The 23,797-nt window shown below is 38.6% G+C and overlaps 1 protein-coding gene across 1 annotated transcript in view; it reads left to right on the forward strand.

Annotated features, from left to right (window-relative positions):
- Nucleotides 1–23,797, forward strand: part of poc1a (POC1 centriolar protein A) — a 118,013-nt gene that overhangs the window by 78,537 nt on the left and 15,679 nt on the right. The window contains exon 10 of the mRNA XM_076268844.1: nt 9,835–10,062. Coding sequence (XP_076124959.1) covers nt 9,835–10,062 — 228 coding nt within the window. The remainder of the gene's footprint in view (nt 1–9,834; nt 10,063–23,797) is intronic.

Below are 23,797 nucleotides of genomic sequence, written 5' to 3' on the forward strand. Positions count from 1 at the left end.
TCACGCTTACCGTGATTCACACAGCAGCATTATTAAATTAATGTCACCATACGCCTATGCCTACGTTTGCAAAGAAAACATTTTAATTTGATTCACATGAAACGTTACATTTCATGTACATGTTGACAATGAGTAGGCTAGTTTTGGTTGCTGGTGGTGTTATTGCATCCCTTAGTTATGCCTACAATGCAAGTTCCCTCGTGATTGGAAGCTCCTGTAGACAATAGTAGACGCATTTCAAAACATCGTGTTAGGAATCCTTGCCACTTCTTTTAAGCTGTCACAGACGTAGGTGCTACTTTTAGGGCTAAAGTGCTTCGTGAATTACTGTTAGTAAAAAAAAATAGCAGTCCTAAAGTTACACGTGACGAAGTTACGAGTGCAAGCATCTTATATCAAATGACCATGGCATTACGCTAAACAACATAACTCCCAATTAGCAACATACATCTCCTCCCTATAGCTAGCCACATAAGAAATTAATGATACTAAATCTCTGCTTAGCATGCTTCTCCGCTTAGCATTCTAATAACAGAAGGGGCACATTTATGTTGACCACTACAACATGACTCATTATGTCTGTAACGTTAACTGTATAAAACACTTACTTTCATAAAGGACGCACACCATCCAGCACATGGAAACCGATATTTTAGGTTCTTGGCCACAAACTTAAAACGTGTCTCTCTGAAGCCCTGTTCTAGAATCTTTGCTCTGAAGGCTGTGTTGCTAGGCGACATCAAATAAACGAAATGATAGTCTTTCAGTATTAAATGTGTACGTGTGATTCCGAATGGATGTGTGTGGTTTGCAATTAGAATAAACAAGAAATAACATTTCCAATAATTTCCCATGATAAATGACATAATATTTGCAATATTAAATAAATCCTTCCTTACTTGTGAATCTCACACCGTATTTCAAGTAGGCTACACTAGTGAAATGTAATACAACGTTGCCACCTAGAGTTCAGATGTCGTTCTAGGCTATTTAACATTAACGTGACATTGCTTGTTTATTCTTTCGTCAACTCCATGCTTTTAGGAAAACAATCTTTTTATCATAGTTCCCTCTTCAATGAGCGATTACCAACTCGTTTTTGTAACAGAGATAGCTGTTTATTGTCCCTAGGTTTACAGAAACACCTATTCATATTAATACGTAGCCTATGGAGTGCTGCCGACCACTGTTCATTACATGGCCCAGAATGCCTTGCATGTCTTTACAACAAAACAACACAGTAAAACCTAAATGCCCGTAAACATATGCATTTGCATACTTGTAACATTTTTAATAATACTCTCCCATCATGATATTTAACAATAATGAAAAATTTAATTTGAATACCGTCAATGTGAAAACAACTCTATTATGTAAGATATATATAGCTACTGTTCTCCTTGCTATTTCAGTTCGTAAGTCCATACTATCCCATGGCAGAGCAAGGATATCATCATTGGGCAAGGTTGCCTGGAGACATTGTGCATACCCAGAGGCATTGAGCATACTTGGAAGGCGTTGTGATAGAAGGTGAATGGTGTAAAGGTGAATGGTGAGAGTTACCAAATACCTGTGGGTGGTTTGCCAAATGATGGAAACTTTTGGAATATTTCTTTTTTTTTTTTTAGCTTATGCACCCTCACACTGGAGTCCCCACTTCATATACAAAATTTGGTATCGATATGTGACAGTGTTCCTGAGATATGGACGACTTCCTGTTTCGGAGCTTCGCCGCCGATTTCGTTTGGCTGTGACGGGCAAATGCTTTCGAAAATCAAAAATCCTTCCGCTAACATTTGTGAGGCTTGGTCCAAGGATAATGTACGTCAAGTTTCGTGGCGTTCGGACCAAATTTGTGACCTGTGAAAATTTAGTTTCGCTTTCTATTCAATCCAATATGGCGGACGAACGACACGCCCACTTGACGTCATCTTCTCGAGCAAGTTACACCGGTACTTCCCGGACGTTTTAAAGTTGGAACGGTGTCTCTGTCTCAAAGGGCCTACGCACAGGAGCTGGAAAAAAATTAGGGAGACGGGAATAATAATAATTTTAATAATAAGAAAACTTAAGAAGAACAATAAGTGTGCTGCTTTGCAAGCACACTTAATAAGAAAAGGTAGAATCACTATGGGTTGCCGCGCAGCTTCGCTGCTTGGCCCCCAATAATAAAATTTAAGAAGAACAATAAGTGTGCTTGCAAGCACACTTAATTAAAGATAAGATAAAATAATTTCATTGAGCTGCACTTACTCAGACAGCCCTTCCTCGCCCCACCCGCTCTCTCTCGTAACGAGCCCGCTGCTCCTCCTCTGCATGTGCATTTAACAAAATATTCACGATTGTTGAAGGATTGTTGTTGCCACATAGAAGCACTGCATAGAACACAGTGGGCTACATTGCTATTAAATCCGCTTAACATCGTGACCATGCTGCGCAAATTTGTTCAAAACCGCTGCAAAACTCTGCTACGGTCTTATCACAACATAGTACATTGAGACTAAACGAAGTTAAGTTACAGTATGCAATCAAGCAGTAGCCCTATCTCAAAGCTAACGTTAGAATACTTTTTGGATGTCAAGTTTAGCATGCTTACTTGCAGCTGCTTGTATTACTCATGCAGGGCTCATTTTATTGACTCTGTTTGCAAAATCCCGATTGAAATGGAAAAGTGTTTTCCAAGACTCAAAAGTGCTTGTCCAAAGGAGAAGTACGAACTGTTATTTGAACTACGTTATGAATTGCATCCACACATGATTCCCACACGAACGTCTTAAAATGACAGGCACTCAATTAGACATACACTAGCCTACTAAACTTTATTGAATGCTACCTCTGACTAAGAATACATTACTTTGCACTTGTAGGTACTTGCACTTCAGTCTTTTATTTTGGAATCTTAAGAAATGAAGGTGTCCAGTAGCTTATACACATCATACATACACATAGGCACACATATGGCATCCACACACACATACGTACTACAAAAATAAAAATGAAGATATCAATTGTGTGCCATTACAGTAAGGTCAGTTTGTAACCTGTTAAAGGAGCGGTGTGAAAAAATGTGCAAAGGTGCAATGGTATAATAGTGTCCTGCAAGTCCTGTCATTGCAAGTACATTGTCAGTGCAAATTCTAAAGTCTTTTAGAATCTTATTCAAAGTCTTATTCAAATACAACAGGCTACACAATATATCAAAAAATAGATTAATCATTATGTAACTATACATAGACCAAAGTAAGACTTGAAGAAAAGATTAAGTTAAAGTAGAAGACATTATGGTGTATTGACCATACAGGCAAGCTAGCAGTTTGTGCAGGTGGCTAATATAGCCAGTAAGGGAGTAAAATGGTGTCAAACAGTCCAGTCCAGGGTAGTTATGTATATCTATAAAGGCACCCAGATGAAGGCATGGTGCAAAGGGCAGTGTGCAGAGCAGAACAAAGCTTTGAACAAAGCAAGTTTTGAACATCTCACGGAGCATTGTTCAATCTATCATCCGAAAAAGGGAAAGAGTATGGCACAACTGCAAACCTACCAAGACATGGCTGTCCACCTTAACTGACAGGCTGGGCAAAGAGGGCATTGATTAGAGAAGCAACCATGAGGCCCATGATAACTCTTGAGGAGCTGCAGAGATCCACAGCTCAGATGGGAGAATCTGTCCACAGGACAACTATAAGTTGTACATTACTGTATGGAAGAGTGGCAAGAAGAAAGCCATTGTTGAAACAAAGCCATAAGAAGTTCCGTTTGCAGTTTGCCACAAGCCATGTGGGGAGATACCGCAAACGTGGAGGAAGATGCTCTAGTCAGATCAAAGATCAAAGTTTTTGGCCTAAATGCAAAACGCTATGTGTGGCAGAAAACTAACACTGCACATAACCCTGAACATACCATCCCCACTGTGAAACATGGTGGTTGCAACATCATGCTGTGGGGATGCTTTTCTTATGCAGGGACAGGGAAGCTGGTTAGAGTTAATGGGAAGATGGATGGAGACAAATACAGGGCAACAGAATACCTGTTGTGCAAAAGACTTGAGACTAGGGCCTTCCAGCAGGACAATGACCCTAAACATACAGCCGGAGCTACAATGAGATGGTTTAGATCAAAGCATATTAATGTGTTAGAATGGCCCAGTTAAAGTCCAGACCTAAATCCAATTGAGAATCTCTGGCAAGACTTGACAATCGCTGTTCAGACACTCTCCATCCAATCTGACTAAGCTTGAGCTATTTTGCAAAGAAGAATGGGCAAAAATTTCAGTCTCTAGATGTGCAAATCTGGTAGAGACATACGCCAAAATACTTGCAGCTGTAAATGCAGTAAAAGGTGGTTCTACAAAGTATTGACTTAGGGGGGCTTAATACTTTTGCATGCCACACTTTTCAGTTTTTTATTTGTAAAAAAATATGAAAACCATGTATAATTTCCCTTCCACTTTACAATTATGCGGCACTTTGTGTTGGTCTATCACATAAAATCCCAATTAAATACATTTACGTTTTTAGAAAATTGGTTTAGTCATAGTATGTATCTGGTTAATCAGCTCTTCATATCTAGTAGTGATTTAATGTCCTAAAGGTGAGTTAGACTTAGGGGGTCCTAAGCAGGTTAAATTTAAGAAGTAATTTTCCTTTCCTCTCAATAAATATCTTTCTTGTGAAGAAGATGGTTTCATCTGTTATGTAATAGCATTAAATTCGGTCTTTACACAATTTAGGACCACCAAAAAGAATATTAAACCTCTCCCTGTTCTACTCCTACGGTGCTGGAGTCCACAAGGAACATGCTGACAGCATACATACACACAGAAATTATCTGGTTGCCTCTGCGAGCAATTTAGGTTACTCTGGATATAACTTTCTAGTCTTAATATGACTTTCTGATATTGTGCAAATACCTTTGCAGTAGTATCTGAAACAAGTCAATGAGGAATGGCTCATGTGCAAAGCCTTCCGTGTTTTTCAGGTATCCCATTTGCCACTCTCTCTCCTTCATCCCCCATTCCCACCTCACCAATTTGCTCTGTGTGTGCCATCCCACTTCCTGTGGTGCCTCAGTGTGTTCAGCTCAGCTTGATGAATGGGTGTGTATGTAGGAAGGGGCTATTGATGTCTCTGTCAGGCCAATGCAATTCAGTGTTTCACTGGGGCCCCAGGAAATTTTCCACTGTTGGTTTTTCCAGTCCAGGTGATTCATCAGGAGGGTGTTAAAAGTGTGTGTGTGTTTGAGAGAGCAAGAGAGAGAGAGACTAGTGTGCTCCATGGTGTATATGGGTGAATGTTTGAGCAGCTGTTTTACTGCTGCGCTGCAAATAAGTTCTCCACTCAACAAGAGTTAATCCAGCCTTGTTGAAGCTTGTTGGCTCAGCACAAGCCTCTCCAGACTCGCACGTTTTTGTGTTCTATTCTCTATCTCTCTGTCTCTATCTCTTGCACTCACATCGGCTCTGCTACCCATACCTAACTAAATCCAACAGCAGCACCAGATTGAGATGGCTATCCATTCTTATTTTCAATTTCAAATTAATATTACACACAGAATATATAATTTGGTTGGAGGATGTAGGTCAGATTCTTAACACTGTATACCTTTTACATCTTACGTTGTTTATCTTTTAATCCCTCTCTTTTAAATTACAATCAGAAGGAATCTTAACTGTATGCTGCTCAGGAACATTTTACAGGCTGCACTGCTTGGTTATAGGCCTAACTAGAGTGAGCTGTGTGGGCTGCTGGTGGTTTATATAAGGGTATACCTCACAGAAAGTAAATATTTGAACTGGCAAGGCTAAGCCATTTACCAGGCAGTGTAAAAATGCACCTTGTAGCACTCTCACCTCGCACCATTGGTATTGGACCAATAGACGCTCAATCCAGAGTTTATTCAGAACTGATAAACGTCACACCTTTTCACTATTAGTCATTACAGTTAAGTTAATTGTTAAATTGAAACGTTCCATGTTATTTCAAAAGCTTTCTTGGCCAGTCTTTTTTTTTTTCATATTTTGCTTTCAGTCTGTGTTTAGTATATTTAGTATATAGATAGGACATGCCCAGAACTCTTGTTAAAGAATTACTTGGCTGATCTGTTTAACCCTCTAGACCCCAGTGGAATTCTACAACAATGCCCCAGATTCCTGGGAATTCTAATGAAAAGTGTCAATTGTAAGTTTCTTAGAGTTTAAAGATGAGAGATGGCTCTATCAAATGATATATGATCCAGTAAAAATTATATATTCATGTTTCCCATAGACAGCCATAGGCCTACTCACTTATAGTCTCAAAGTCTTCCACTAACAAAAAGTTATAGCTAAATATGGTTCACATGGGTCTGTATTAGAAGCTGGGAAACAAGATACTATATGAGTACTGATTTCATTGAAATAGACAGGCATATCTTGCACTTATTTGGGATTTAGCTAGACAGTTGGGCCTTACAGCTAAAAAATGATGAGGATATGAACTAATGTCGGGGAGAAGCATAGCGCATGAAACCGTGACTCATTTGACTAAGTATGCCACCAAAACAGGGACTGTTAAACCTGACATGGATTTACGTTTTGTTTTACATGCACATCATGTTATGGGCAATTCCATGCAAAGGTCATCCTTACCATGGAAAAAAAAAGTTGTGCATACGCAAATAGAACTGTTGTTAAAATCGTCATTTAGGTCTATATTTTATTGTTTGTAACTGATCTGATTGAATTTGATGGAGAATGACACTCTTTTTACATCATAAATATGGTGTGCAACCATACTGAAACAACATATTTCACATGGTAATATTATACATATTTCAAAAGTGGATAAATGGACCCAATGTTCAAACAAATTGTGTCATTTGACAAATTCCAGATTGACAAGGGAATGGTAGAGTAATGTCTATGCTCAGCTTGCCTTTAAGAGCACAACTCCTTACATTTGTAAGGGTTTGGTTTTTAAGTCAGCAAGTTCCATGGCCATGTCACATCCATAACGTTTTATAGGAAAAGTTTATGCTACACATACAGTGTTGATGCGACAATGTCCATAGTGTCTGTGCAAAGCTGATTTATATCAATGTAAAGTGTGATGACCAAATTGTGCCCCTTTCTTACTTTTAAAACCTTTAATGGTGCGTTATGGATGTGACGTTATGGATGTTACATAATGTGAATTTACAAGACTGGGGACTTTATTATACTGTACCTCAAAGCCAATAAAACGTCTGTTCTGGTGGCATGTCAGTTTCAACGCATTTCAACTTAGTGTTTATAATTGACATTTCAAAGATTATTAGGTTGATCAAAACCACAGGGAGGCCTTGCCTAACCATTAGCAAAACAAACATAATATTAAAATACCTCCAGTGATTAGCCTAGCCATAGCCTATTTTCAAGTGGCCTAATAACGAAAATCTGAGCGATTATCTTCCTGTAACTGTCATACTGTTGTTGTACAGTAACTGGATTATCGTGTTAGCTGGTGAAGATGGCTGACTTTGCAGCTGGAGTTAACATAGCAACCTCGTTCTGTTGCAGATCTGTTCAGCCTGCCGTTCACGTCTGCTTAACACAGTTTAATTTTAAATGTGACGCGATATGACAGCATTTGAAGTGTCAGGTCCTCTGTAGCTAATACCCACAGAGTAACATGAGTAAGGGCAGCAATAAACTAGATGTACCGCATAGCGGTAGAAAATATGACCGCCTCTCAGTCCTGCATATTCTCTTCGCAAAAATAAATCACGCTTGTCAATTTGTCTCCATCTCCTACTCCTGCAACTCATGTGCATGCAAATGTGTGCATATGTGAGTTTGCTTTTGTTTATAAGAGTGTGTGTGTGTGTGTGTGTGTCTGTGTGTCTGTGTGTGTGCATGTGCGTATGCGTGCCTGTGTTTGTGTGTGTGTTTGTGTGTGTGTGTGTGTGTGTGTGTGTGTGTGTGAGTGTGTGTTTGCATGCCCACATGCGTATGCATGCCGGTGTGTGTGTGTTTATGTATCTGCATTCATGTGGGTGGGTGTTTGTGCGTGTGTGTGTGTGTGTGTGTGTGTGTGTGTGTGTGTGCTTGTGCTTGCCTGTCTGTATGTGTTTATGTGTGTGTGTGTGCTTGCCTGTCTGTATGTGTGCGCGCATGTGCGTGTGTGTGCATGTGCGCGTGCATGTACTTTATGTGTGCAAATCACAAATGAGTGGGTATGGGTTAGGTTCATGCGGGCTCTTGAGACTAACATACCATAAATATTTTGTCATCTTGGGTGCAACGGTTCAGGTAGGGCTAGTTATTTAGGGGAGTGGCCACCAAGTTTCATGTTCCCTGGTGTTTCAGTAACCCGGGAATCACTGACCAAAATTGATGACAGTTATAAGGAAAAAAATAAATTTATTTTCTATATATTAAATTACTTGTTGTCCTGATTCTTCCTGTGGATCTTAGTGGGCACTGAGGAAGCAATAATTTCATCGCTAGTTTTTCATGATTACTATTTCAATTGTTTCATATCAAAATTCACTACTTAATTATGTGTTTTATGTAGTTTGTCGAGGACTGGTTCAGACACGTCACATCCATAACGTGAAACAGTCACATCCATAACGCCAGTTTTTCCTACATAATGCATTACGAAAATGACGCATAGTTTCAAAAACACACTTTTTCTGTTCATTCAAGTCTCCTTCATGGTACATATATCATAGTTTCGGCAGTTTCCTTCAAAATTCACAGAGTTTGTAGAAAACCTGTAATCTCTCACAAAAGTGTGTCCATAACGCTGATAAAATGCCTTGTATTCTTAGGATGAAATTGATTATATGAAATTTGAGGATTTCTCAGTATTCAGAGGACAGAGGTTGCATTAAAAGTGATGCAAATTAATTCACTGATACTAATTTTGCCCCCACTCTAAGGCATTTTGTTTACCAATATGAGTCCAATTGTCACATCCATAACGCTGGAACTGCCCTTATATAATTTATCTAAACTTGATCAGTTAATGATGTTGCACTCGTTTACTAACCTTCAACCTATCGTCGGCTAACATTACGAGTCTCAGACTAACGTTATCGGAACTCCCCCTATTACCGTCGGTCCCGTATTTCCGCCGTCTTGCGTGTATGTGTCACTTAATATCCATTTCTATACAAACCAAGACGGCGGACTCCTAAAGAAACGTAACCACCCACACCATAGGTGTATCTAAGTTAGCCATGTACCAAAAATTACATTTTACCATGACTCGGAGAGCTGTAAACAGTGTTGTAAGGCTGCGTGTACACAACCGCTTGGAGCTCCAGTGGAATTTTAATTTCATGACGAGAATTCTCGGTCTTAACCGTTCATGTGGCGTTGAAACGGCGTTAATAAGCGACCCATCAGGCCAGCACTATAACTCCGAGCGTGGTAAACAAAATCGGATATTTTAGGCAGTAAATACTCCCGTTAAGAACCAAACCAGATTTTTCTCAAATCTACACACCTATGGCTACTGAAAAATGTAAGGTTCATTTAGCAAATGTTATTTTGAAGTGTTAAAAAACATCGTTGTTTTAGAATTTCTGAACAAAAGTGGTGATAATTGGGGGTGTTACGCAGCCAGGCAGCTACAGCGCTACACTCTGTGGGCACGGACATGCCCCCCAGAGTGTAGCAAAAATGAACTAATAGTGTCCAGGTCTGGTGTTAGACAGGCTACAAATTCTGACCACTAGACATGTATAGGAATTTATCCTAATGATGTGAGCTGTACCTGAAGCCCTCAGTCATGCTTCCCACTTGAGGAATTGTACTCGAGTATATTGTGATTGTACATAATCTGGAACATCTCTCATTCTATCTCTTAGCCACGCGAAGCCACTGAGCAGTCCAGTAGCAGGGGCTCTTCCTGTGAAAGGAGTCGAAAAAGAAGCCAGAGTGGACTTAGCAGAACCTCTAGAGATCCATGTACCCAGCCCCTGCCTATGGAACAGCAGCAGGAACAACATCCTTTAGCTGCACAGGAAAAAGGGATACCTGTTGCCCTTGCTAACACTCTGGAGCATATAGTGGCTCAACTGGATGTCCTTACACAGGTAAAAATCAATACAACAACATCTCTTAATCAGTGAAAATATAATCTAACCTGATCCCTTTTTAATCAACGCCAATGTTGCAATGTGTCTTGATGCAGAAAACAGACTTACACAGAAATGTCAGGACTTTAAATCGATCAAGCTTCACCAACATATACCTTTGCACTGTTTTAGTCATGTACAAAAAATATATTTCCACCAACATGATTAAATGGTTTCCTCCTCAAAAACAGCATTTAACTTAGCCAGCAGGTAAGTTCCTAACAGGCACCAACCTGTTTTGGTTATATTTTTGAAGTAAATTAAGACCAAACACTGGGATTTTGTTTCTAATTAGTATTGCACCTCACAGCACAACTATTTGCTATTACCATTACCATTGATGTATCCAAGCTAAGCTGCTACATAACTAGCTAATAACACTAGGACTCTGTCTCAAATCGCGTACTTCTGCACTTACAATACCTAATTTGAGTGCATGAGGGTGTTCACACTGAAAATTCCAACGACACGAAGGGCGCTGCAAGTTCCCGGATGGTGCACTCATAACGGTCAAAAAGCTGAGTGTGCAACGCTGGACACTTTTCGCCCTTAACGGACGCCATCTTGCCCAAATAGCGGAAGGGGAGGGAGTGTTTTCAAACTCGTGGTAATCGCGGTTGAGAAAGCTGAAGCAGCAGCAGTGGAAAACAGACTTTACGGAGGTACAAGCAAGTTATAACATAAACGGTTCATGTTTTGACACAGTATGACCATGTCACTGTCGAATTGAGGACGCCAATAAAGTTATATTAAAATGTTTGCGATCGTCATTTCCGTGAAATGCACAGAGTTAGTGTTTGATATGAGACAATACTATTTTGTTAAAATTTGCGCACTCTGCCAGTAAGCACACAGTGCACATAGTGTACTACACGAAAGTGTACTCACGTAAGTACACCAATTGAGACAGACTCTAGGTCATGCTACGAGCCTGTTCCCCATGGGATGATATGGTTTTACATAAAATGAAGAAATGTACTATTCAGGCAGATATGTGTGATATTTATTGAAATACATTTGGAATAGTAGGTATTAAGGTGATTCTGATATATTATTTAGCTAAAATCATCACAATCAGGGCTTTTGGGTGTTGAGTGTGTAGCCATACACACTTTCCCACTGCCCGCCATCTTCCTTTCTCTGCCTGTTAACAGCTCTTTGGCTTATTTCCCTCCTGTTTTATCTGTAGGGTAATGGAATTCACAAATGAGAAATGACAGATGACAGACACTTAATCCTAAATGCAAACCTGAGAGAACTGCCTAAGTAGTGATCCTTTGGACTCATTTTTTTGTCTCTAAGGCTAACACCCTCATTTTTCATTGTACTGGTGTCCTCTTAGTATAGGACTTGCCAGTCTGTTCGTCCTTTGGCCCTCCTGTCTGAAATGTCAGTCTATTTTTTCCCTGAGTGCAGGCTCATGTTCAGAAGGCTCCTATGTCTGAGAGGAGGTAATGCTTTGAATCCTGCTGCAGAGGGCAATGCATCTCTGCACAGGCGCACTCTGAGTGGATATGGGCAGCTTCTGTTATACAACCCCGGGCAGGCCATTTTGGCACTTGGGCTCTTCTACTATGGAGCCATTCTATTGTAATATGTGCAGAATGCAGTTTGGCATTGTTTTCCTGAAATATTCAAGTCTTTCTCTGAAAAATACTTCCTGGATGGCAGCATATGCTGTGCAAAACATGTTTCAGCATTGACTGTGCTTTTCCAGATGTTAAAGCTGCCCATGCCATAGGCACTAATGCACCCCCATACCATCATAGATGTTGGCTTTTTAACTGTGTGCACTAATTACAGGTTGGAGGGTCCCTCTCCTCTTTAGGATGATAATGATTTTCATTATAGCATTAGGTCTCATGCAGTGCCAAATGACACCCTGAAGATCACAGCCGTCCAATATTGTTTTTCAGCCCTGTCCCTTGAGATTTCTTTGAATTATCCGAATATTTAATGATATTACCATAGATGATGAAATCCCCACTTTCTTTCCAATTTTACATTTAGGGGCGTTATTCTTATATAGTTGCATTATTTTTCCACACGTTTTTTTCAGAGTGATTAATACCTTCGCATCTTTATTTTTGAGAGACTTGGCCTCTGTTTTTATACCCAATCATGTTTCTTTTATGCAATCTTTTTACAGCTATGTATAAGTTTATGTGATTTGCTGTTTATCATATTGTGTTTTTATTTACACATCGTCCGTGACGGCACCTCAGTAGATGGCTAAAAGATAGATGTAAGGCATCATCTTTGTAGTTCAATTTATTGTTGTGTTCTGGGTTTGGTAGTAATATAAACATGTCAGAGGTGTTGTCATCCCAGTGGTGGTGTCATTGTCATGATCACTAATTGAGATAGTTATTAAAGATGTGACAGATCAATGTTAAATAGGCTAAAATAGATTGTTTAAAGGGGCCATATTATGCAAAACTCCCTTTTTCTGTGCTTTTGTACTTCCATTTGGATCTTTGATGCTTCTACAAACACCCCAGGTGTGAAACAAAACCGTGTGTTGAGTTTTTGTGGGTTAGTTGAGAGGTTGATGTCAGAAACTATGAGACGTCACATAGCCATATAGGGCACTGACTACCCACCCCCATCTGGAAATTCCCACCTACTAAGTTAGGAACTTCCTGTCGAAGATCCTACATTTTGGTCGTAGCCTATCATTTTCAACAGTTGGCTAGGCTACACACAAATATTCAAACGTCTTTTATGCACCTGATATCATCCATATTTTAAATATACAAACAGATACTCTCCAGGACACGTCTCGTTGTTGCTGGCATATTTAAACAGTTTGACACGAGTGGAAGTGGGGTTGGTAAACTATATCTCCGCGGCTGTAGTTCGACCGTGGGTACAAGGCCATATAGCATAGCCTAGCCTATGCTGGAAGCGACCCAGGCCATCCGGTTATAGGCAGCCAATTTCACAAATGCTTTTAAACTTTTGAATACTACTGTGCTTATATACCGACCCAAATAAAGTTTTACCCATTGTCATTTAACATTGTTAGGCCATGTTCCATCATACATGCAGGTTTCTGAATTGATTCTGCGGTAACACTCCATAATAAGGTGCCATAATAAATAGCAAACTAGTAATTACCTAACCCTTTGTTAATTGTTACTAACATATCTATTTGGTACAAGTTAATAGTTTTTTCATCATTAATTAAATATTAGTTGTTTGCATAAAAACTGTATGTTAATGCTTTAGCAAATCTATTAACTAATATTGCATTAATATGTGATTACTAATTAACAGTTATATCTTACATCATTTAAATGTTTAATGTTTATTTGCAAACTACTGTATATGTTAATAGAAAAGTTAATGACATATTATTATTTAACTAATTGTTATTAAGCTGTGCTTCTGCCAATCCCAATATGAACCACTCTCCATAAGACCCTTACAATAGATAGATAGATACTTTATTGATCCCCAAGGGGAAATTCAAGAAAAAAACATGGAGCTACTGTACCTTGACATGTTGCCACTATTGTCAGCGCCGGAACCGCTTGCAATAAAGTTGGCTAAGCTTAATTAATATATTAGTGGTATATAGCTATAAGCGTGGGGTCCCTTATAATAAAGTTGGTTAAGCTTAATTAATATATTAGTAATATATTACTATCAGTATGGGGGACCCTTATAATAAAGTTGGTTAAGCTTAATTAATATATTAGTAGTATATAGCTATCAGTGTGAAGCCCCTTATAATAAAGTTGGTTAAGCTTAATTAATATATTAGTAATATATAACTATTAGTATGGGGGAGCCTTATAATAAAGTTGGTTAAGCTTTATTAATATATTAGTAATATATAACTACAACCAGACGGTGAAGGGACTGAGACCAAAACTGGCTTTTATTCTTTTAAAAAACACATTTATTCTTTTAGGAAAAGTTAAAACAAATAGTTGAATATTACATGCATCATTCCTATACCATCACTGTCAGCCCTACTAGCAAGGGAGACATGGAATGTTCAGGTGCACAGAACGACAGTTTATTAATATTCTGAGACTCACTAAACACTCACAGACGTAGACCATACGGAGGTAATGCATAAACATAATGCTAAACTAAATGTACATTCATTTCCTGCTAGACTGAATTGCACTTTCCATGCACACTAAGCTAAACTGCTTAACTACACTGAATGCATGGAAAGTTGCTAGCGGAGTTTACAGCTAGTCACGTTAGACTCAGTGTGTATGAACTCGTGGTCATAATGAAAACATTAATAAATGTTCTCTAAGTCGCTAGAATTGCACCCAAATCTTAAAAATACATGTAAAGTAACATAATACAGGTGGTATATCAAAGTTTTCAACTTAAACAACATTTCACAGTTACAAAAGTGGGGAGTGCTTTATACAGTCAACCTACCCAATGCAAAGCATACCGCTTCTGATCGGCTATGGCAACAATACAAGGACAAAACGCAGCAAAACTGCAGTATAGCGTTTCTCCAAAGGGGGCTCCAAAACACCAATATCAATAAAGCTGCTTAATTACGGCGAAAATCACATACAAACACTAAACTACATTTCTAACTCTGTTACACCCCTCCCTTGAACTTCACCAAATCCAAGCAGCAACCAAATAGTACTTCCAAAGGCAAAGAGTACACTACTTTCAAAGACTAGACAGAGAGTCACCAATTACAGGACAGCCAACCACAAAGGTATCCAATAAGGATGAAGTGGAAGAAGAGGAGCGCAAACTCTCACACAACCAACCACTGGCAGTAGGGTGCCGTATGCACCCCACAAGACCATAAATTCCATAAATTCTCAACAAAGCTAATCATAAAAGCTAGATAAATAATATGTCATTAACTTTTATATTAGCATATAGTTTGTAAATAATAATAAATAAACATTTAACATTTAAATGATGTAAGAAATAACTGTTAATTAGTGCCAAAAATATATTTAGTTAACTATTAACATATATTAATACAATATTAGTTAATAGATTTGTTAAAACATTAACATACAGATTTTATGCAAACAACTAATATTTAAATAATGATGAAAAAACCATTAACTTGTGCCAAATAGATATTTTAGTAACAATTAACAAAGGGTTAGGTAATTACTAGTTTGCTATTTATTATGGCACCTTATTATGGAGTGTTCTCTGCGATGGTTATTGTATTTAGCAGACGTTTCGGTTAAACTCCAATAACTTTACTATTAGACTACTTAACCACAAAAATTTAAAACAGAACCATCAATGACGTTTGTCACACATTTTTTATTATTCCTGCATAACTAATTAAATTTTATCACTGGCAGTTGGAGGCTTTCTGGTGGAGAATCCTCCATCACCGTGTCACCGACACCGACTCGTATTCCCTATAGACAGTAATGTTACAACCATGCTGCCCGTTGACGTGAACATGGATCAGTTCTGGAGTGGGGCGTGGCCAACAACAGCTCAAGCGGCCTGCCGGCCAATTTTCAAAACCCAATGTGGCCCTTAGGTGTTATATTGCAATCAACCTCTCAAGCGCTGCCTCGTTTAAAGTATGTATTAGAACTACGGTAGCCATCACACATCAAAATTCCTGGCACTTGTTCCGGACTTAAAATATAAACTTTTCTCTGAATAAGCAATAACAAAATATTAATATAATTCTGTGTATTATTTTATAGTCATTGCTTGTGTGTGATGCCAATGAAACACTCTTTCGGATACAAATTAAATTATTTAATTTTGCCTGATAACTGAGCTAGCTAGCTAGTTAACGTTAGCACATTAAACGGAAAGTAAATGGGAACGTCTAGTGATGTTCGCTAGCTAGGTAGCAGCTAAAGACTTTGGCTAAACTTGTATATTGTTGCAAACTAACCTGAAATAACACACATTCAATAATTAATTCAGTAATTAAACATGAATGGGGCCAGATTTATGAATTGGATTCATAAATAAATATTGTTACCGTTAACATTCTGTAAATGAATATCCATACAATATCCAAGTGTTTCTGGGCTAAAATATTGCAAACTCATATCATGTCAAACTCATATCATGCTCATGCTCGTATCAGTTGTAATGTAGTCAAAATGTTAAGCGTATCATATCAGAACATAAAATAATAATGTTAGCTGCCATACCCTATTGTTTGCTGACATTTATCCTACTGTAGCACCAATGTTAAACTTGTCAGTTTGTACAATGTCCGACGAATTAGTAAACTTACTTCTTAAATCCTTTAAGTTAAAGAATGGAAAACACGTTTACATTATTATCCATTTACGTTCAGATCTTCCTAGGTTTTAATAAAGAACCATCATAGTAGACTGAAAAAACGTTGCTTAAATGTGCTCGGTAGTCTACAGTTGATATGCTTGATAGACTAATGAGATAACAACCAATGGTGGTTGAAATACTCCCCAAACACAAAGAAAAGAAAACAAAAATGTTTGTTATTTTATTCCAAGCAATAAGTCAACAGTCGTGGAAGAGCATTACTCAGGTGGAATCTCACTATATGCAGCCAGCTTTGAGATGTGTCCCATTCCTCCTCTTGCCGTCCACAAGGCTATTTTACTGTGGTGCGGAAAAAACATGACGTCACATGCAAAATATCAATAAACCACAGCATCTTGCACCTTTTTGTATCTTATCTTTGAGGAAATAAGATAAGAGGTATCGAGAACGTGATACATGAAAAGGTTATTCCATCTATTTCCATCTGTTTGCTTGCTATTTTTCTGAAAATTAATGAGAGAAAAGTCAAACTAACTGTAACAAGGGACACGTTTTCTCATGAACATAATATTATTCCCAGTAACTTCCTGTGAAAGAAGTCCAGTCCTGAGTTAAAAGTAAAACAAAGCCAGAAAAAAAACTCAGATCACTGTTTTGATCTTTTTGGTTTCCATGTCCAGCCTTCCTGACGGAACCACATGCCTTAGTGTTTCCGTTTTTTTTTGTTTTTTTTTTCAGGACATAGGGGACCTCATGTGTTTTCAGTGGTAAGAGCAAGATGGTGGGGTTGATGCTCATCCCAGGGGTTAGAGTGGTGCAGCAGATGGTTTTCATTGCAAAGGAAGTCCTTAGGTGCTTGTGCTGTTCTTTGGCATGCAGTAAACAGCTCCAACCTTGATGGGGCTTGGCCTTACTATGGTTTCTTTCAATTGACATTCCAGGTCTACAGTCTTTCGTGGAGACTTTTACTCAGTGATGGGTAATCCCTTGCAGCATTAGAATATTCCTGCTATTTCTTATATTGGAAATTGTTGTTCATGTCATTGGGGCAGCTGTGGCCCACTGGTTAGCACTCTGGACTTGTAACCGGAGGGTTGCCGGTTTGAGCCCCGACCAGTGGGCCGCGGCTGAAGTGCCCTTGAGCAAGGCACCTAACCCCTCACTGCTCCCCGAGCGCCGCCGTTGTAGCAGGCAGCTCACTGCGCCGGGATTAGTGTGTGCTTCACCTCACTGTGTGTTCAGTGTGTGCTGTTTGTGTTTCACTAATTCACTGATTGGGTTAAAATGCAGAGACCAAATTTCCCTCACGGGATCAAAAAAGTATATATACTTATACTATACTTATGTCCCATCTACCCTACCACTGCTCATACTCTCCTCTGTCTCTCAACTTGTAAATGGGTGTCCTCTTTAGTATAACACCACTTGCATCTCACATGTGCTTGCCATTTGACTGCATAGTGCTTAGGCCTTAAGGGAGACCACATCCAAAAAGTATTGCCTTCACCCAGTACCAGGCTCATTTAATTAGCTGTCAGAGTATTATGTGCAGCCATTTACCACTAGGCTCCAGCATTTCCTCTTCTGGACAGAGTAGTGGAAATAAAACTTCTTCCTCTGTAAACTGCTCCAACAAATATACTGTGTTGTACAGTTGCTGGCCAGCAGGTCCAGACTGTTTTCCACTATCAGTCTTCACAGTCTTTTATGACTCAAGTGAGTGTCTTCAACGGTCAATGGGTGGTTCTTACTGTAGCACTCAAATGCAACTACCCATTGGCTCTCTTGCAATGTTCAGTCTTTCACACTTGTGTTTCTTTCTCATTAGTCAGTATTGCTGTTTTTTTAATGATCTATATTTGTTATTTTATGTCATTATAACTGCCGCAGCACTAGTGTGGTCATATTGTTTTAGGGTTTTTTTCCCCCAGCAATTTTCAGTTGATGATCCCCAGAACACCGGGACACATAAGACTTGGCTGGCTGACTACTAGATGAGATGATAAATAGAAGCATTTGATCTCTGAGGGACACTCTGGACACAATAGATTTGTTCAACTAGGTTGCTATCCCCCCTTTTGCTGTCCACAGGGAGCGGGCTTGCTACAGTAGCAGTATACCATTGAGTCAATGGGGAAAATAGCTAGCAGTTGCACTTTACACATTTGTTTTAAATTCAGGTGGGGTTCAGTGGCTCTCACTTTTGCACCACTTGTGACTGATATTTTTATTGCAAAACTGATTTGTGTACCTGTAGACTTCTATCTGTAGAGCTAGGGGTGGGCACTCAACAGACAACCCTTTTGGCCAATCAACAGTGCTGAATGCTGATTTGGACAGAGTAACATTAGGCATTTAAAATGAGACATACCTATAGTCCTCTGCAGGTCTTTTGGACCTCAGATGTCATTGCATTAAAACCAGACCTGTTTCTGTAATGGAAGTCATTGTATGGGCTCAGGTAAACCTCTGATTACCATTGTCTATGAGCACAGTTTGATACTCAATTCACCATGCAAAAGAAGAAATTTTATTTAGACATTATACAGAAATACCATTGTCGTATCCTGAGCCTAAGCTTGTTTAAAATGGACTGATGTTAAGTGGGAAAAGGTCCTTTGGTGAACTCAATCAACATTTGCCATTCTTTTTGGAAATCATGGACTCCTCTGGGCTAAAGAGGGGAGGCCTATCCAACTATTCAATTTATGCAACTTGTTATAGTGCTCAGTTCAAAACCCAGCATCTATGATGGCGTGTACGTGCATTAGTGCCTACAGCATTGGCATCTTGCACATCTGGCAAGGCACAATCAATTCTGAATGATGTACACAGATTGTGAGCAACATACAGTATACTGCCATCCATACAATGTCTTTTTCGGGGAAGACCTTGAAAAACAATGCCAAAATGAATTCTGCACATATTTATCCATAGATGAGTCCAGGTGCTAAAATGGTCTGTCTGCAATCCAGACCTTTCAAATTAGGTGCATCATGGAATGAAAAACATGATTAAGGGGCCGTTTATACGAGAACGATTGTGAAGGAAGACGACAAAATATTTTATAAGACTGCAAAATATTTTATCATAAGTGCCTTTCGTTTACACGGCGACCCCGCCATCGGGGCTTGAAGACGCAAAAATCTGAAGACTCCTTCCAGAGTGTAGAGTTTTGAAGACGACCCGGGTTGCGTCTCTGTCTAAACGGCTAAACCAAAGATCCTTGATTGCCTCTCTGGCTAAACTGTCAAATTAGAATGTCTGCGCGTGACGTACCGGGGTTCTATCACACCACCACCCATCGGTCTGGAATGCATATCCAATCGAATATCACATACTCTTGCGTCTTCAAATAAACAAAGATTTACCCCTGAGAATGCTCGTCTAAACGCAAAAAAAAAAAAAGACGAGACGCCACTTCTGCGTCTTCTCTTTTCATCGTCACCGTATAAACGTAGCCTAAGAATATTGCTTACTGTTGGGCAACTGAAATCCTATATCAGGCAGGAATGGGACAACATTTCATTCCCAAAACTCTAGCAACTGGTCTCCTCAGTTCCTAAACATTTACAGAATGTTGTTAAATGAAGAAGTGAAGCAGCACAGTGGTAAACATGCCCCCGTGCCCACTTTTTTTTAAACATGTTGCTGGCCCTATTACATTATATCGCATCTAGTGCTGCCGCGATTAGTCGACTTAATCGACCTAATCGACCATGAAAATTAGTCGACGAGTCGTTTTACTATTGACCACCTATTTATTTTTGGTCTCCCGTCTCAAATGGCTCACTGTAATGTTATTAACTCTTGAAAAGGACGACTGTCTTTGGATGATAAACAGGCTACTTAGACTTTGGCGGTCATGTTTTAAACCCTGCTACGGTCGCAAGTGGAAACGCATGTAGCAAAGCTGCGTGCCTGCCTGCTTTCAGCGTGATTCATAGGCAGTTAAGCGGGGGAGCTAAGCTAGTACGCTAGTCCAGACTCTGACTAATATAGTATTGTGGAAATTGCAATAAATGAAGTGGAGAGAGTGGCTCATGTTGACAACGCAACGGCGTGTCATTTATTCATTCATACAAAAAAAAACTTTAAAATGAATATGCCGCTGCCCGTGATATCAACAATCAAGGTGCGCATTATTTCCCATGTTCAATAAGTCACGACGCATATTTTTTTTAGCGTTCAAGCCAACTGATAAAGTGAGGTAGCCTAACCTTAGCGTTCAAGCCAACTGATAAAGTGAGGTAGCCTAACCTATGACGCACAAAGACGCACGAAGTGCCTGTAGCCTACTTGTTTTGAACATGCTGACATTTGCAAAGTCCTCAACTCCTGTCGCCTTTCAAAGTTGGCTAGACCATCGTTTCTCAAACTTTGGGCCGCAGACGAGCACCGGCCGGAACGTGGACACTGCTGGTGGAGTGAAATTATTCCCGAGGCTTCATCTGATAATTTGCTGCGCAATTGATCAAGGAACCGCGGACCGACAGAAAAAGAAAACAAACGTTTCTGCAATCAGTGTCATCAAACATAGAGGCACACAATTAAATGGTGTTATGAGCGTTCATTCAATGCATGCATGTGCGCGAGCGAAACTGAAACCACTCGATAACGTTGGTAGCAAAGCTCCGATTCACCTATTGGAAGGTTATTTAATTATGAAACAACATTTAATAGAACGATGTGGATTTATACAACTTCCATAAAAACAGAGCACAGACTAATACACTATCACTACACTAGCATTATATTGTATAGTCAAATTTGCCATTTGCCAAAAGCTATTGTGGCATAATTAAATATCATGTCAATATTCTTTCCATTTGCCTACCAGTTTATGATGCTTGCATGAGGGAAACATCCCAAAACAATGGCACCCATATAATTGCTGTTGTTTTGAGAAGTATTTATCATGCAACCATGCAAAAGCAATGAAACTATTATAATTATATTTTACATTGGTAAAGAAGTCCTCTGTTTTCACAAACTTTTTGCACATTGGCTGCTTTGAAGTGCATGTATAACAATATAGCATAACAATTATAATTGTGATGTGATATAATGATAATTTGATGGGGGGTGGGTTCATGTAGGTGCCATGATCGGCCCTCAGGTCAAAGAAGTTTGACAAACATTGAACATTGTCAATGTCCATGGCAACACTGGCATACAAATAAAGTATATCAAAGGTCTGACATTAGATCTGATGGTATCATTTTAAATGGGTGATTTTTTTTTTTTTTACACATAACATTTTTGAACAGTTCACTTAATACGCTTCTAACAAAAGTAGGGTGATCTATATTTTATGTTTTCCCTTCAGTTAAGTTCAAAATAAAATGGACACAACGAAATAACAAACACTTGATTTAAAAAAAAAAAATAGTCGTTTAGATTAGTCGTTAGTGGCAGCACTAATCGCATCGTATTGCACCAAATCGTTCTGTAGTAAAACGTATCTTTTCTGAATCGTATCATAGCTTATGCATCTGGTAACACTCCATAATAAGGTGCCATAATAAATAGCAAACTAGTAATTACCTAACCCTTTGTTAATATTTGTTAATTGTTACTAAAATATCTATTTGGCCCAAGTTAATAGTTTTTTCATCATTAATTAAATATTAGTTTTTTGCATAAAATCTGTATGTTAATGTTTTAACAAATCTATTAACTAATATTGTATTAATATATGTTAATAGTTAACTCAGTATATTTTTGGCACTAATTAACAGTTATTTCTTACATCATTTAAATGTTAAATGTTTATTTACAAACTATATGCTAATATAAAAGTTAATGACATATTATTATTTATCTAGCTTTTCTGATTAGCTTTGTGGATAATTTATGAAATGTATGGCTTTAATGGCTTTATGGTCTTGTGGGGTGTATAAGGCACCCTACTGCCAGTGGTTGGTTGTGTGAGAGTGTGCGCTCCTCTTCTTCCACTTCATCCTTATTGGATACCTTGGTTGGCTGTCCTGTAATTGGTGACTCTCTGTTTAGTCTTTGAAAGTAGTGTACTCTTTGCCTTTGTAGGTACTATTTGGTTGCTGCTTGAATTTGGTGAAATTCAGGGGAGGGGGGTGTAACAGAGTTAGAAATGTAGTTTAGTGTTTGTATGTGATTTTCGCCGTAATTAAGCAGCTTTATTGAGATTGGTGTTTTGGAGCCCCCTTTGGAGAAACGCTATACTGCAGCTCTGCTGCGTTTTGTCCTTGTATTGTTGCCATCATCAGAAGCGGTATGCTTTGCATTGCGTAGGTTGAATGTATAAAGCTCTCCTCACTTTGTTTTAATTTTGTAACTGTAAAATGTTGTTTAAGTTGAACACTTTGATATACCACCTGTATTATGTTACTTTACATGTATTGTTAAGATTTGGGTGCAATTCTAGCAACTTAGAGAACGTTTATTAATGTTTTCATTGTGACCACGAGTTCATAGACACTGAGTCTAACGTGACTAGCAGCTGTAAACTCCGCTAGCAACTTTCCATGCATTCAGTGTAGTTTAGCTTAGTGTGCATGGAAAGTGCAATTCAGTCTAGCAGGAAATGAATGTACATTTAGTTTAGCATTATGTTTATGCATTACCTATGGTCTATGTCTGTGAGTGAGTCTCAGAATATTAATAAACTGTCATTCTGTGCACCTGAACATTCCATGTCGCATGTCTCCCTTGCTAATAGGGCTGACAGTGATGGTATAGGAATAATGCATGTAATATAGCCTATTCAACTACTTGTTGTTTTGTTTTAACTTTTCCTAAAGGAATAAATATGATAAGCCAGTTTTGGTCTCAGTCCCTTCACCGTCTGACTAGTTATATATTACTAATATATTAATAAAGCTTAACCAACTTTATTATAAGGGTCCCCCATACTGATAGTTATATATTACTGATATATTAATAAAGCTCAACCAACTTTATTATAAGGGGCTCCACACTGATAACTATATACTACTAATATATTAATTAAGCTTAACCAACTTTATTATAAGGGTCCCCCATACTGATAGTTATATATTACTAATATATTAATTAAGCTAAACCAACTTTATTATAAGGGGCCCCACGCTTATAGCTATATACTACTAATATATTAATTAAGCTTAACCAACTTTATTGCAAGCGGTTCCGGCGCCGACAACAAGGTAGCTCCGTGTTTTTTTCTTGAATTTCCCCTTGGGGATCAATAAAGTATCTATCTATCTATCTATTGTAAGGGTCCTATGGAGAGCGGTTCATATTGGGATAGGCAGAAGCACAGTTTAATAACAATTAGTTAAATAATAATAAGTCATTAACTTTTCTATTAACATATAGTTTGCAAATAAACATTTAACATTTAAATGATGCAAGAAATAACCGTTAATTAGTGCCAAAAAGACATTTAGTTAACTATTAACACATATTAATACAATATTAGTTAATAGAT

This window comes from Alosa pseudoharengus, unplaced genomic scaffold, assembly GCF_046254945.1.
Source record: "Alosa pseudoharengus isolate Yale_2024_CS ecotype anadromous, Long Island Sound unplaced genomic scaffold, YU_APseudo_1.1 YU_APseudo_1.1_scf_5, whole genome shotgun sequence".
Lineage (NCBI taxonomy): Eukaryota > Metazoa > Chordata > Actinopteri > Clupeiformes > Clupeidae > Alosa > Alosa pseudoharengus.